This window comes from Panonychus citri, unplaced genomic scaffold (assembly GCF_014898815.1).
Source record: "Panonychus citri isolate SS breed McGregor unplaced genomic scaffold, ASM1489881v1 Contig00134, whole genome shotgun sequence".
Taxonomy (NCBI): domain Eukaryota; kingdom Metazoa; phylum Arthropoda; class Arachnida; order Trombidiformes; family Tetranychidae; genus Panonychus; species Panonychus citri.
In genome coordinates this window covers 622,092-636,083 of record NW_026515539.1, presented here as the reverse complement: position 1 = coordinate 636,083, position 13,992 = coordinate 622,092, and the positions used below count along the sequence as shown (strand labels likewise).

The 13,992-nt window shown below is 31.7% G+C and overlaps 4 protein-coding genes across 4 annotated transcripts; 2 read left to right on the top strand and 2 right to left on the bottom strand.

The window, feature by feature from the left end:
- Positions 1 to 154: 154 nt before the first annotated feature.
- On the bottom strand, positions 155 to 1,613 carry LOC128391101 (alpha-tocopherol transfer protein-like). Its single transcript, XM_053350948.1, has one exon. It carries the CDS (start codon positions 1,182 to 1,184, stop codon positions 408 to 410), a length of 777 nt encoding a protein of 258 aa, XP_053206923.1. The 5' UTR covers positions 1,185 to 1,613; the 3' UTR covers positions 155 to 407.
- A 1,224-nt stretch (positions 1,614 to 2,837) lies between these two features.
- LOC128391104 (uncharacterized) lies at positions 2,838 to 4,280 on the bottom strand. Its single transcript, XM_053350950.1, has 2 exons — positions 3,635 to 4,280; positions 2,838 to 3,436 (listed from the first exon to the last, which is right to left on the bottom strand). The coding sequence occupies exons 1-2, from the start codon at positions 3,639 to 3,641 to the stop codon at positions 3,120 to 3,122; spliced, it is 324 nt and encodes a 107-aa protein (XP_053206925.1). The 5' UTR covers positions 3,642 to 4,280; the 3' UTR covers positions 2,838 to 3,119.
- Positions 4,281 to 5,686: 1,406 nt separating this feature from the next.
- On the top strand, positions 5,687 to 7,187 carry LOC128391099 (TIP41-like protein). The gene is given in 5 exon segments (XM_053350945.1): positions 5,687 to 6,015; positions 6,182 to 6,379; positions 6,381 to 6,600; positions 6,688 to 6,783; positions 6,867 to 7,187. Coding segments are annotated over 5 exon segments (831 nt in total). The 5' UTR covers positions 5,687 to 5,854; the 3' UTR covers positions 7,023 to 7,187.
- A 140-nt stretch (positions 7,188 to 7,327) lies between these two features.
- Positions 7,328 to 10,064, top strand: LOC128391096 (85/88 kDa calcium-independent phospholipase A2-like). Its single transcript, XM_053350942.1, has 2 exons — positions 7,328 to 7,737; positions 7,802 to 10,064. Exons 1-2 carry the CDS (start codon positions 7,416 to 7,418, stop codon positions 9,967 to 9,969), a joined length of 2,490 nt encoding a protein of 829 aa, XP_053206917.1. The 5' UTR covers positions 7,328 to 7,415; the 3' UTR covers positions 9,970 to 10,064.
- Positions 10,065 to 13,992: the final 3,928 nt, after the last annotated feature.

Genomic DNA, 13,992 nt, shown 5'->3' with positions numbered 1-13,992 from the left:
TTAATGATCAAGAATATAAAAGCTAATCAGTTGATTAATGTTAAGGACAAACAAACACAAACACGCACACGACAACAACAACAACAACAACTTTAAATTGTCATTACCAATTCAACTGATAAAGTGGTCAGTTTTATTAAATAGCCAGCGGACATTTTTGGACTCTATCAAAGAAGTGAAAAGTTTTATTAATATCCATTTTTGAAGATCAAATTGAAGATTTTAACCATTGAGTAAATATAAAAAGAAAAAGTCAATGATTAACAATCATGATTAACCAATGATCCTTGATCTAAAAAAGTAATACAATAACAATGGTTGGATGGAAGGAGTTAATTATCCCACTAATTAATTCCTATGGATAAATTTTAAATAATATCTTTTTGTTACTTGTTAATTTGATTGATTCAATTTTTGATTTTTCTAAATTGATCCCAAATTTGCATCACCTCTTCCTTGTGTTTCTCAAGCAATTGATTGTACATTGAAGTTGGATAATCTTTGGCTGATCCTCCAAGTGATTCTGGTAAAAGATTTGGTGAAACAAATGAATGTAAAGTTGAATAATCTTTCCCATGGAAGTGCATGATTTTCTTGGTGGACGAAGTCATAAATGGCCTGAACAACATGAGACCAGCGTCTTGTAATTTATTGGCATTAACAAAATGAAGAGAAACCAATTTACGAGGTAATATACGTTCCGTGAGATCGGAAAACAATTTAGCATCGGAAACACCAGTATGGTAAATGTGTGTCCATCGGATTCCACTCATATCGATGACCACAATGAAACCATTTTTCTGAACCTCTTCATCCAAAAGAGACATTTCAATCATAAAGATGACCAATTTAATATAAATACTATATGAATAGTCACTTGGATTCCATTTACTTGGTGTCACCAAACTGACCACACATCCATCTGATGTCCTCTCCGGATACTGGACATAAACACCAGAATTGACCACCTTTTTAATATCCTCACTCCAAGAAAAAAGATCCGATCGTTTATCAATTATATCGATATAAGCAAGAAGAGTGGACATTGACTCGGACACATCACCATCTCGAGATCGTAAAAATCGTAATAACAATTTATCGTCAAGATTTAAATTCTTGGTTCGATTTTGAGTTGACAATTTTTCTCGAAATTCAGTTAATTGTTTTTCACAAGAATCTTTCATCTTTTTTTTTTGTTGTATTTCTGTTTCTATTAATCACAAATGATAACAATTTGATTAACTAATTTACTATAAACACAAACAAAGGGAACAAAACAAAACAAAAAGTTGTTGTCGTTTCATAGACAAAATTTAAACTGATTCACAATTAGTGATCTCCTATGTTATTATATCGCTAGATTACAATTGAATGATGTTGATAATTAACTTTTTCTTTCTCTTCCACAGGATTTTACCTGAATGAAGGACAATCAATTTAAATTGTTGTGATCACTGCGTTCACCATTTATCTCACCAACTTGTCCAAGGTTAATATTGTGTCTCTCTGTCACTGATTAGCTTGAGGATATGAACTTGAAATTTATTTTCCCTGTTTATTATATCCACTTGATGATTGAAAAGAGGTGGTGATCATGGTAATTGGGAGTTTAAATCAAATCAACAATCAAGATAACAAGGTATACATATACAAAGTGATTAAGCTTAAGTTAATTCACCATTAAATTACCTTAGATTGACTGATAATATTTTATTTACAAAGATTATTAATAGTCTCAGTTATCCTATTAATAGAATTGTATTATTTAATTATTAGTAAAGTTCAATCTTTGGTAATTAATTGATTACTTTTTCTAAATTGAATGTTGTAAATTAATTGAGAAATCTAATTTGAGTATTTTTAGATAACCAGTAATCACCAGTAAGTCTTAATTTAATCCAGTTTATTTGACACGAGAATCAGTGGATCAATTTTGATTAGTTGACTTGTAATTAACTTTAATTAAGAGACAAAATTTTTACCTTCAGGTAAATTGTTTACATTACAATTAGCTCAAGTGACTTTAATTGCTTGGACAGTTGGTGTAATTGTTTACCAACCGGTTTAATTGTTGGTTTAATTATTTGGAAATCATTGAATGAACAAATTTTTTTTTAATTGTTCAACTTTTAAATTTTGCTTCTCTTGATAGTTAATCAATCTGATTAAGATTCATAATTTTCACTTTCAATTGTGACTATTTGTTAATCTTTCATCATTTTCAAGCCTCTATTCCTTAACTACAAATCTCACAATTAACTTAATTGTAAATAGGTTTAACTGTTCATTGACCTTGCTAATTATCCAGGTTTCTCAATGGTAAACATGTCTTGATTGTTAAGAGACCACAATCAATTTTTGATAATCTGAATTAGTAAATAATTCACTCAATTGATTTACTATAATTGTTTCAGTGTAATCAGTAAATAAACAACAATTAACAATAATTTCATTTTGATTCAAGTAGATTAACCTCCTTTTCCTAATTTTTCATTGTACATTAACTCACAATTAATTGTTAAATCAGCAACTTAGTTGTTGCTGATTAATATAATTCACCAGTTGGAATAATAATTCCCAACAATTAACCAGCAAAATCTCATTTAATCAATAAGAGTATAAATTTACATTCAAACTCTTGGATTGATTTAAATTGTTACAATCAAATTAACCTTGTCCAAATTACCAATTGTCTAATTTAGTCAAGTTTTTTTTTCCACTCTTTGGTTAATCAATTAGATTGTAAGATGTACAAACAACACAACGATAGAAATTAAATTCAATTGTTGATTTAAAACAAAAATTACTCAAGGACAATTCTGAAGAATCATGATGAGTAGAGAGAGAGAGAGAAATATATTTAATCGTAACAATCAATTGTTGCTGTTGATTAAAAGTCCATTGATTGTGTTTTCCATTTACCAATTTATATTCAATTAATGATGATGATTTAAACAATGGTTAATTGTAAATGAAGGTAATAACAGGTATCAAAGTTTTCCCATTTTCGTAACTGTTAATTGGACAATTTAACAGACAAATTGCTGATAATAAAAAATGGAGAGATTATTATAAAGGTTGGTGAGAGTTAATTGTTATCCTGGTATATTGTATGTGTCTCATTGCCATTTGATTAACAATCGACTCGTTTCCGTTGAACCAATCGGCTTACCCCAAATGCCTTCCCGTCGGATCTTGTAAACATAATCGTCGTACCCACGGCCTTTCCCATAAGCGGGCACCTTTAAATATTTGCCGTTGTACCAAACTTTGAGCCAAAAGTATTCCTCCCAAACGCAACTGTGCCAAGGGGTGAAATTAAAGTTCATCTCTTTGCCCATTTTGATTGTTTCAGTTCCAAAGGCACGAAACGGATTAGTGACCCTAATTTGAACCTCGGACGATGTTTGGTTGACAATGACGATCTTTTTAGCTCCTAAATTGTGTATAAAATGAACGGAGAAACAATTAATGTCTAGTGTTAATCTTGGTTCGTTAAGGTGATGGTAAAATTAATTACAATTTGAAATTGATTAGAGAGTCAATTTCAAATTATATTGAATATTAGATGGCTGATATTGATTACTGATTGTTTTGGTTAGTTAATGATTAGCAATTTGAAATTGAATCTTACCTGACATGTTTGTGAATTTGTTTGTTAACAATATTTAACTGATTTTGATGGAAATATTTTGATTTTTGTTCAACAATCAGACACAATACTTGAATCAATGAACAGGTTTCATGAGATTTTTACACCATTGACTTGGGTGATTATCGTTGATAATATTTTCTTAGGAGTGGTTATCAGTGGTGTTTATATGTGTGTGTGGAGTAAATGTTAGTCTGAAGATAAGATTGAAGATGAAGAGAGAGAGAGAGAGGGAGAGAGAAAGAGAAAGAGAGATGATATATTTTGATGGAAATGATGATGATTCTTTCACTTCCTTGGGGCTGATTACATGGTAATTCGTTGTTGATTTAGAATAAATTGTAAAAATGGTAAGACTTTTCCTCCCAAATTAAGGTCATCGAAAAGGTCGACCACTTATGATCCTTGGATGATCTTGTAGATTCAAATTGTCAACAGTTAATCAACTCTCTCTCTCAGCATTTAATTGCTACAAACAAGCTGATCACTAAACACAATCACCAAAAGTGAGAAATAATTTTCTTCATCAGGTAAACACAATTGTTGATGTTGTGGTTTATTGGTTTAAATGGTGATGGCAGTTAAATCATAGAAGATGAAATTTAAAACCTCAAATGAGTTTCAATCTGAATGAAACAAAACAAGAAGAGAGAGAAAGAGAGAGAGAGAGAGAGAGAGAGATGAGATGATGAGATGATGATAAAAGGGAAAATAATTTCTTACCTTTCCATCATTTGTATTAATACCTTGACTTTTATTCAACAGGAGAAAACAAATTACCTGAACAGGTAAAAGGCCTGATTATTGTTTGTTACCATTACTACGATGGTGCTGATACTCATTCTCAATCTCCTGTTTACTAATTGTGTATTACTTTTAATTTGGTTAATTGTTAATCAAATTAAATCAGGTATTAGACTAATGGATCCATTTGGGTGTGTACATGTAACCGTTTATACAGAGAATCTGTATTGAAGTTAATTGTGACACAATTAACAGAATAGGTTAACAAGGTTAATTAGAATGTAGATTTGTATGAGCATTTTGATTTTCTTAAAAAAAGTTTCAAACAATTAACTTAATTAAATACTATTTGTTGTTTACACACAATGATAACCTGTTGATTTGTTTATCTCAACAATTTAATCCGAGCTTTTTATTTATACATTTAGTTGAATTAACAGTTGATTATTAAAAAGTCAAGGTTTCTCGTGTCCATAATAGTGACTGATGTAATTTAATTGATGATTATAATACAATTAAGTTAGTAATTAGTTAGCGTGATTGAAAATAATCACTTGAAACAAAAAATTGAAGAGAAAAAAATTTTTCCTTTAATCGTAAGATTTGAATAATTTGAACTCAAATTGTACATGAAATTATAAACTAACCTTGTAGATGAGAATCGTTGAACAATTATAACTATTTTAGTGACAATTAACATCAGAAAATTAGTGAAAACAATTAAAAAAGTCAATTAACTTTTAATGAAAAGAAGTGTCGCCATCTATTGAGCGAATAACTATTTTCATGTTAAAAGTTTGATTTTCAAATTCATTTCCAATTGTTGTTGTTGTTTAATTAAACATTAGAAAAGGTGAGAAATTTAAAATCGATTAATCTTGTTTCTTAATTTCTGTAATTACTTGAGCCAGAAGCTTAGGATTAACTCCATTCTCAACCATCCGACGACAGAGAGTCAACACTTCCAGGTCAAGATTAATCTCCAATAACTGAGCCATCTCATAGAAAAGGATGATCGTTGATTTGTCCTTAGAATCTGTATCAACAGGTGAGTTCTCATTAATTTTATCACTTTTATCAACCAGTTGAACCATAATTGCAAACAATTAAAATGGAAAAGCAACAAAAAAAAGCCACAAACAATAACAACAATCACAGAAAAGAACAACAAGAAAAAGTGAGTCAGTTTTTTGTTTTTTCCCTCCAAACGGTTGAAAAAAAATTCTACCAAAATGGTTGGAACCTTAGAAATCAGATGGCGCTTTTTACTTTTTCGTGTTTGTTTTGGATTTGGTTTTGTTTTTTTCCAATTTTGTTACACAATGAAAACCTTTTTAATTTAAATTCTTTAGTTAAATTGAATTAAACTTCTAATTAATTGATTAATTTTATCTCCTATGTATTAGACTGGCTGGAATTTTATTCGAAAGTTGTTATTGTTCACTTGGTGCATGAGAAATGTCAGAACCGGTTGATAGTGTTCACTTTGATGGGATTTATCAACAAACGTATAATTTTCAAAATTGGTCAATTGTTACTCGTCGGAGTCACATTTTACAATCAAGTTGTTCCGATGGGTGTGAAATTAAACCATCTAATCCATTGTGTCTTTTTTGCAAGTAAGTAGATCTAAGTGTTAGACAATCGATTGGAAATCAAATCTTGTTCTGATGGTGATGATGGTCAATAGATATTTGCAACAATTGTCTTTTTAGCTTTTAACTCTTTCCGTTGATGTTTTGTTTAATTTATTTTCTAAAAGAATAATTTTCTTTCTGTTTACAGATTTAACTCAGAATTATCTCTTATCCATTTTCCTGATATGACATTTGCTAAAAATATTTTACGCTTGGAAAATACGAAAGGATTTGGTCTTGAGTTTGATTGTCTTAATGCACTCAAGTCAATTCCAAAAACAGCTCCCGAAGGGATGAAAGTTGAAGTTTCTCAGGAATGGTTAAAGGCAGAGAAGATTTTGAACAATCAAAAGAGTTCCCAATCCATTTGACTGGACTTTTACCACAACCTACAAGGGTCATTTACTTGCAAGTCGTGATGGTCAAACTTTACTAGAAGAACCAACAAACGAACGGATTGACATTGAAAAGCTTAAAGTTAAAGAAAATATCCTTTTCTATGATGAAGTTCATCTTTTTGAAGATGAACTAGCAGATAATGGAGTTGCCAAATGCTCCGTTAAAATAGTTAGTTTTCCATAACAAAATTTCCCAATCCCAAAATCGAATCGAATCAAATCTAATTTCTTTCTTTCTCTCTCCCAATTCTCACAGAGAGTGATGAGACATTGCTTCTTCATTCTACTCAGATATTTCCTTCGAGTTGATGGAGTAATGGTGCGAATCCATGACACAAGAATCTATCACGAAGTAAGTTTCAAACAGTCGAAAATCAGTAAATCATCTTATCAATCGTCTAAATCAAATTAATTTTTTCTTCTATTATCTTAAAGGTTGACAAAAATTACATGATCCGTGAATACACAAGAAAAGAGGAAGATATATCCAAGGTTGAACTACCAATTGATATTTTACTTGATCCAGTTGAATTAAGTCAACGATTACCAACAAAAGAAGCCATTTACACCAAACTCAAATTTCCTTGTTAATTGTTTATAAATGAGAAAAGTCAATTTTTTTTCCTTCATCCAGTTTATCCTAATCAATTGATCGAAACTACAACTAAATTAAACATCAACATCTCCATTGGATCTCAAAGCCACAAGAAAAATAAATCACTTGAATTGACAAATTATATTTTTTTAAACACTTGATACATTTAAATTTCCACTGACAATTTATTAATCAACAATTCCACCTTAATTAGCTCAATACAGATTCTAAATTGAAATTGACTCTTCGATGAGACAAATTGTCAGTAAAAAAAAAGTGTTACAATAATCAAGGATTCTAGTTGAAATAATTTAACCTTAATTGTGAATAGATTTGTTGTTGTCTATTTTTTCATCAAATTAAATCATCTCAGATCAATTAAATCATCAATGGGTGAGTCTAGTGTTCAAAATCAATCAATTAGTGAATCAATTAAAGGACAACCAGAATATTCAAATGAAACTTATTACCGAGCTGATGATTATATTAAACGATTACAATTAGTCAAATCAATTGGAAGAATATTTTTGTACAATGATAATAGTAATTCAAAGGACAATTATCGTTATCAAATTGTAATTAAAAAAGCATCTTCATCAGGAGGTTATACAATTTTCTCGACCAACAATCAACGGGAAAGTGAACGGATTCTAATCCGATTATCAGCCATTTTCGAGCAGATCGAGCGATTTATAACCTTTAAAACGAAACGTAAGTTAATTAGTTGATTGGAGACAATTTCCTCTTAATTGTTGTCGTTTGTTTGTCCCCACAGAAAAAGTTTTACGAGCTTACAAATCAATTGTTGATGTTGCTTTGTCCCATATGGATTGGCAGTGGATCCATATTGCCACTTTTCTTGAAATGATTAACGTATTTAACTTACCAATTAGTTGTGATCAATTGAACAATAATGAAAACGATTACCTTCAAACTCCACTGTTAATTGCAATTAAAACGGGAAAAATTGAAATGGTTAAAGCGATTTTAACATGTAAACCTGATTTAACTCTGATTGATTTCGAAGGTAATTCTTGCCTACATTTATCAGCAATTAGTTCAACTAGTTTATTACGATTGGTGATTAAAGATTTACACCAAGCTCATGGATTAACTTTATTCCATCATGTTAATCAGTTAGGTTATACTCCGTTCCATTTGGCCTGTGTCCATGAAAAGATTGGTAATGTTCACGAATTCATGAGAATTGGACTCACGATAAGACTTTTAACCCTCAAAAGAATTGAATCTGATCAAGATTCGACGAGAAATATTATCCAAAGATCTTCACAATTAAGAGTCAACAAAGATGAGCAACGAATCAATTTCACTCCCGAAATGTTGGCCGGTATCGATTTCAGTGAATGTAAACACGCCGGTAGTCCACTTCATTGGTGTAGACGGCAGAAACTGATGACCCAGTTAATTGGCTTTGGATTTAAATTGTTGACTGTTAATCAGTTAAACGAAACACCACTTCATTCAATGATTAGGAGTAAGCGACTTGATTGCATGTTACCTTTACTCAATGCGGGGGCAAATGTCGACATCCCTGGACCTAATGGACAAGCACCGATACACTTTTCGATTACTGTTGGATTTCGTGAAGGTTTTCAGGCCTTAATTGTTTACGATTGTGATTTTAATTTGGTTAACAGTAAAAATCACACTCCAAGACATCGTATATCCCAACGATCAACACCAGACCATTTGGATATGTTATATGTCCTTGAAAAATTAGGAGCCTCAAGATGTCCGGCTAAGACTTACGGCTGTAAAGATGGTTGTGCTTTCAAGGGTGTTTTCAATGGTCATCCATTGTCCACTTGGCCTGATCCGATTCCTGCTCAATATTTTAATCCATTTAGACATTTGACTGCAGATTCGAACTGTAATTCCTCGAAAACAACAGAAAACAGACAGAAAAAGGTCAACATGTTGTGTATCGACGGCGGTGGGATGAAGGGTTTATTTGGAATTCAAAGTTTACTTGAACTGCAAAAGTTACTTGATAAACCGTTGATAGATCATTTTGATTGGATCGGGGCCACTTCAACGGGCGCTATTATTGCTGCTTCCTTGGTTGTTGGTAAGCCATTGAAACAACTACGAGCCGAATATTTTGAGTTGAAAGATGAAATTTTCAACCCGAAAAGGCCACATAACACTGAGGCATTAGAACAGATTTTAAAGCGTAACATAGGCGCCGATCGGAAGATCAATTCAATTACGGATAAAAAACTAATGATCACAGCGATATTAGCCGATCGTGACCCGCCTCGTCTCTATCTATTCCGAAGTTACTTACCAAAGATTGACCTTAATGAGCCCATTCAAATGGATGGTCAACCCTACAGGTCATCAGATGATTTTGCCGTATGGGAAGCAATTAGAGCCTCATCAGCAGCTCCAGCCTTTTTCAAACCCTATGGTCCGTTTATTGACGGCGGTCTAACGTCCAATAATCCGACACTTGATTGTTTAACTGAATTCTTCAACAATAACAATAGTTCACTGTACAAATCTTCATGTTCAAAAATTTCAATTGATGACGATTCATCATCGGAGATACTCAATCTTGTCCTGTCCATCGGTAATGGTAAACCAAGGCCAATCTCCGTTGGTAACTACGATTTTGGTAACATGGCTTTCCGTAAGAATCCAGTTGGCGCCTTTAGATCAGCAATTAAATACATCACGCTGGGCGAGCTAGTGGTCAAACTGGCCACTCATCCCGATAATCACGTTGTCCAGCGGTCAAAGGCCTGGTGTGGGTCACTTGGGATTCCATATTATCGGCTTAATCCTCCATTGAAAGAGAAACTTCCGCTCGATGAAACTCGAGATGAAAAGATAGTCGAGGGGATGCTTTTCGCTAAGATCTTCATGTACACGATTAGAGATCAAGTGAAAGAAATTTTCGATTTGATTAAATTGAGTTAACAAATCTACTGATTGTGAAACAATCAATGTTAACCATTCAACGAAATCAACAATTTGTAAACCAAATAAAAGAGTTGACGTAGTTTTCATTTTGATATTTGATTGCGTTATATTTCAGTTAATTAAGTCATGGTCATTGGAATTGTAATACAATTACAAAAATTAATCAATCAAATTGGTAATCAGAGTTAATTGTAAAAAAAACAAATGTTAAGGTTATTGACGTTTCAGTAAATAGTTGGATAATAGGAGATCACATGTAATGTTGTTAATTGTTACAATTAGTTTACCTATTGAAGACAAGTAAAAATTAAGGTCACAATTTGCAATTATCTGAGTTTTTTACTCAATTTTAAATTGGACAGAAACTACAATTAAGGAAAATCTATGAATCTTGATTATTGGAGACATAGAAGGTAAAAGTGTTGTAAAAAGAGAGGTGATAATAGTATTAATAGTGCCATAGTTGGTAGTAATTAGTAGTAATTCATTAGTAAATGATGGAGTAATCAATCAAATCCCTGGTCATCCCATGGTCACCTCCGAGAAGAAAATGAAACTGAATCATCGTTATCGTGACTACACAAACAAGAAGTTAATCTGTTTCAATGAAAAGAAAAAGTAAACAATTAATAACCAGATAATCAGTGAATTCATGAATCGATATAACCAATCAAATTAATAGAAATCAAAATGAATAATAATAATAATCTATTGCTTGACTTGATTCTTTCAAGTGAATATCATCAAACAATTAACTCTCTTTTTCTCAAATTGAATATTAGTGTTTATAAAATTGTTTCTAGTTAATTTACTCATGGCAATGGCTCATTATACGGCCACTATTAAGCCAAGTTTAGCTGAATCGTTGACCGTTAATTTCATCGCTCTTAGAATGGTTTTATTAGCTATTATATTATCTTCATTTTCATCTACATTGGTCTTTTCAGTTTTACGATTAATTGAACTTCATGTTATTCTTACCATTGAAACGGAATCTTATTTATTGGCTCATGATGTTGAACCAATTCAACAACAATACCGACATCGCAAGATAATTGTGATCGTGGCCACATCAATACTTGCCTTCTTCAAAGTTTGTACCTTCATTATCGTTTACATAAAACGAAAATTGCTGATTAAATTGTGGAGTATCCTTGTCCTCATATCTTGTTTCGGGCACATTGTAATATCGGATTTTGACTCCCTTATTTTTGAAATTGTCACCTTTGCCATGATTATAATATTTATCTGTATTGATCGGAAAAAGATTAAACTTGGACTTAAATCATTGACATTTTAAAAACAATCACCGTAACTTCAACATCAATATCAACAACAAACTTTCAACTGTAAACAAACACAAGGAACATGAAATATGATCACCAGATTAATATGTATGTTTAAAAATTGACGTTAATTGTTAGAAATTTAAAGAGAAATTTGTATAATTCAATTGTTCCATTGAAAGAAAATACATTAAAATAATGGATTAATTACCTTTCCTCCTGTCCTTTTTGTTGTACTTTCTAACATCTTTATCTTGATCACTATCCAAATCAACTGTGTGGATTAACCAATCAACAATTAATTTACACTCATTGTTACCATTGGATGACATTATTGCAATTAAAATCGACAGCAAGATGACCAATGAAGACACCAGAGAAAAAGAAACCAAGAAATGTAAGCGAAACAACAACAATAACCAGAGGAAGGAGCGAAAAAAAATTCAAATCTTTTCTTCACAAGAGTAAATCACCAAATCAATTGATTCCAAAATTAAATACTCTTGTATTTACGATAATCCAGTAGGCGATTAATCCTGTTATATGGTAATAAGAAGGTAAGATAATTGTGAGAAATAATTGTTGATTGTGAAAACAATTTGGTTGTAACAATTAACCAAGAACAACAAGAACCATGTGGAAACTGAGCCTCTCGAGAAAAAAGAGAGCGAGAGTGAAAAAAAGAGGAGCTAAAAAAAAGATTAAGTGAGAGGAAGGAAACAGTTGGATTAACCAAGGTCTTGGCTTAAATCTTTTGAGCTAAGGGAGCAGATTAATCATCAGAAAGAGAAAAGCGAAAACAATTTAAAACTGATTAGCAAAATCAATCAAAGAGATAGAGAACAATTTTTCTTTTCTCTTTTTGATTTCAATGTGACTTTCCCTCGTTTATTGTTGATTGTTAGGCCTATTGAGAAAGAGAGTATAAATTTTGACACAATTAATGACAGAAAAAAAACAATTAACTGGTACAAGAGAAGAAAAAATGAACAAATCTATTGGTTAATTTGGAGAGAATAGAAAATCAATCTCTCTCTCTCTCTTTCTATCCTCATTATTTTGAGTGTTTTCAACAATCGTGGCGGGAGAGTTAGAAGGAGGAAAAATTGTTCTTATATTAAAACGGCGATCGAGTTTGTTGATCATTTACAGTTTGATTGTAAAAGTGTTAACACTCAACAAAACCACACCTTACAAAATTTGGATCATGAAGTTAAAGGGATCAGTTAATTACTTGTCAGTGTTATTATTATTATTTGTGATTAATTGTGTTCAAGTGAGTTTACAATTACCTGATTTATCTTCAGATAAAGTATCCGATTTAAAGGTTGAAAGTGATTCCAAAGTTTCAGGTTATCAGAAAAATCATGGATCTCATAAAGAAGCTGATTCCAATGGTTGGAAGAATTTAAAATCATCAAGTAAAGGTAAATTAGACAAAGGTAAACAGGATGAGGAAATGTTTCTCGGTGAAGGTAAACATAAAGCGAAAAAGGTAAATGGTTTCCATTCGGAATCTGGTGGACATAAGAGTAAAGACAAGGGATTAAATAAAAAATGGAATCGTGGTGATGGATTAATGAAAACATGGAATTGGAATAAGGGTGGACACTCAGAGGAAGAGGAGGGTGGAAAATGGAAGACAACTCTTCATCATAGTGATAAAAGTGGAAAAAAGATGGGACATTCTAAAGAGAAGGCAAGTGATGCTGGTGGATCTCATTTGGAATCTTCAAAGAAGAAACTGGGATCAAGGGAAGGTTCAAAAAAGAAGATGGAAAAACATGATAAAAAGGAGAAACAATCGAAAAAATGGAATAATGATTCAGGTAAATCATCTTCTTCCATGGAAAAGAAAATGGATCAAATGAAATTCGATAAATACGAGAAACCGATGAGAAGTGGTGGTGGTGGTGGTTGGGGTGATGATCAACATGATTCTACCTTTAAAGGTAAATACTCTCATCCATTAGGTTACAAAGGTGTTGATCATAGTTCAATTCATGGGGGAAGATTATCATCTTCTCATGAACATCATCATGCAAAGGAAAAAGTTATGAGTAAGAATAAAGGTAAAAAAGATAAATTTGATTCTCTTGATGGAGAACTAGATGATTCTATTGATAAAAATCTACCCGATGAATTGAAATCATTGAAAGACATGGAAGGAGAGATGATGGATTAACATGGAGAAACAAATCTCCAAATGATAATTCAAAACGAAAGATTTAACAATTTGAACTCTCAGTTGATTATCTCTTTTTTAAAAAGAAAATTGTAAATTATGTAACATGAATACTAATCCAATAGATTCTAATCCGTAAATTGTACAATCATAAACCATTCTAATCATCTCATAAATAAATTATAAGATTTTAATACTAATTTAGATCAATTGACTATGAATTTCTTTCAAATTATGAGCTTAAAGTGCTAATGATCGTTACGATGATATGAAAATTTAGAGCTGAAGTCATGATTGATTCGCTGAAAAAAAAAATGAAAAGAAAGAACATAAAATCAGCTGATCCAATGACAAAGTCTCAGTGACAAGAGACTTGAGAGATTTAATCAATTAACTGTCATTCGATTGATTAGTCACAATAAATAAGAATTAGAACTAAAAGCAAATCAATAGAAAAAGTGCCTATTTAACTCAGAATGAGAATCCTTGCGAAAAAAACGCCTTCGCATGATGGAAAAATCAACATGAGTCAATAGGAAACGATAATAG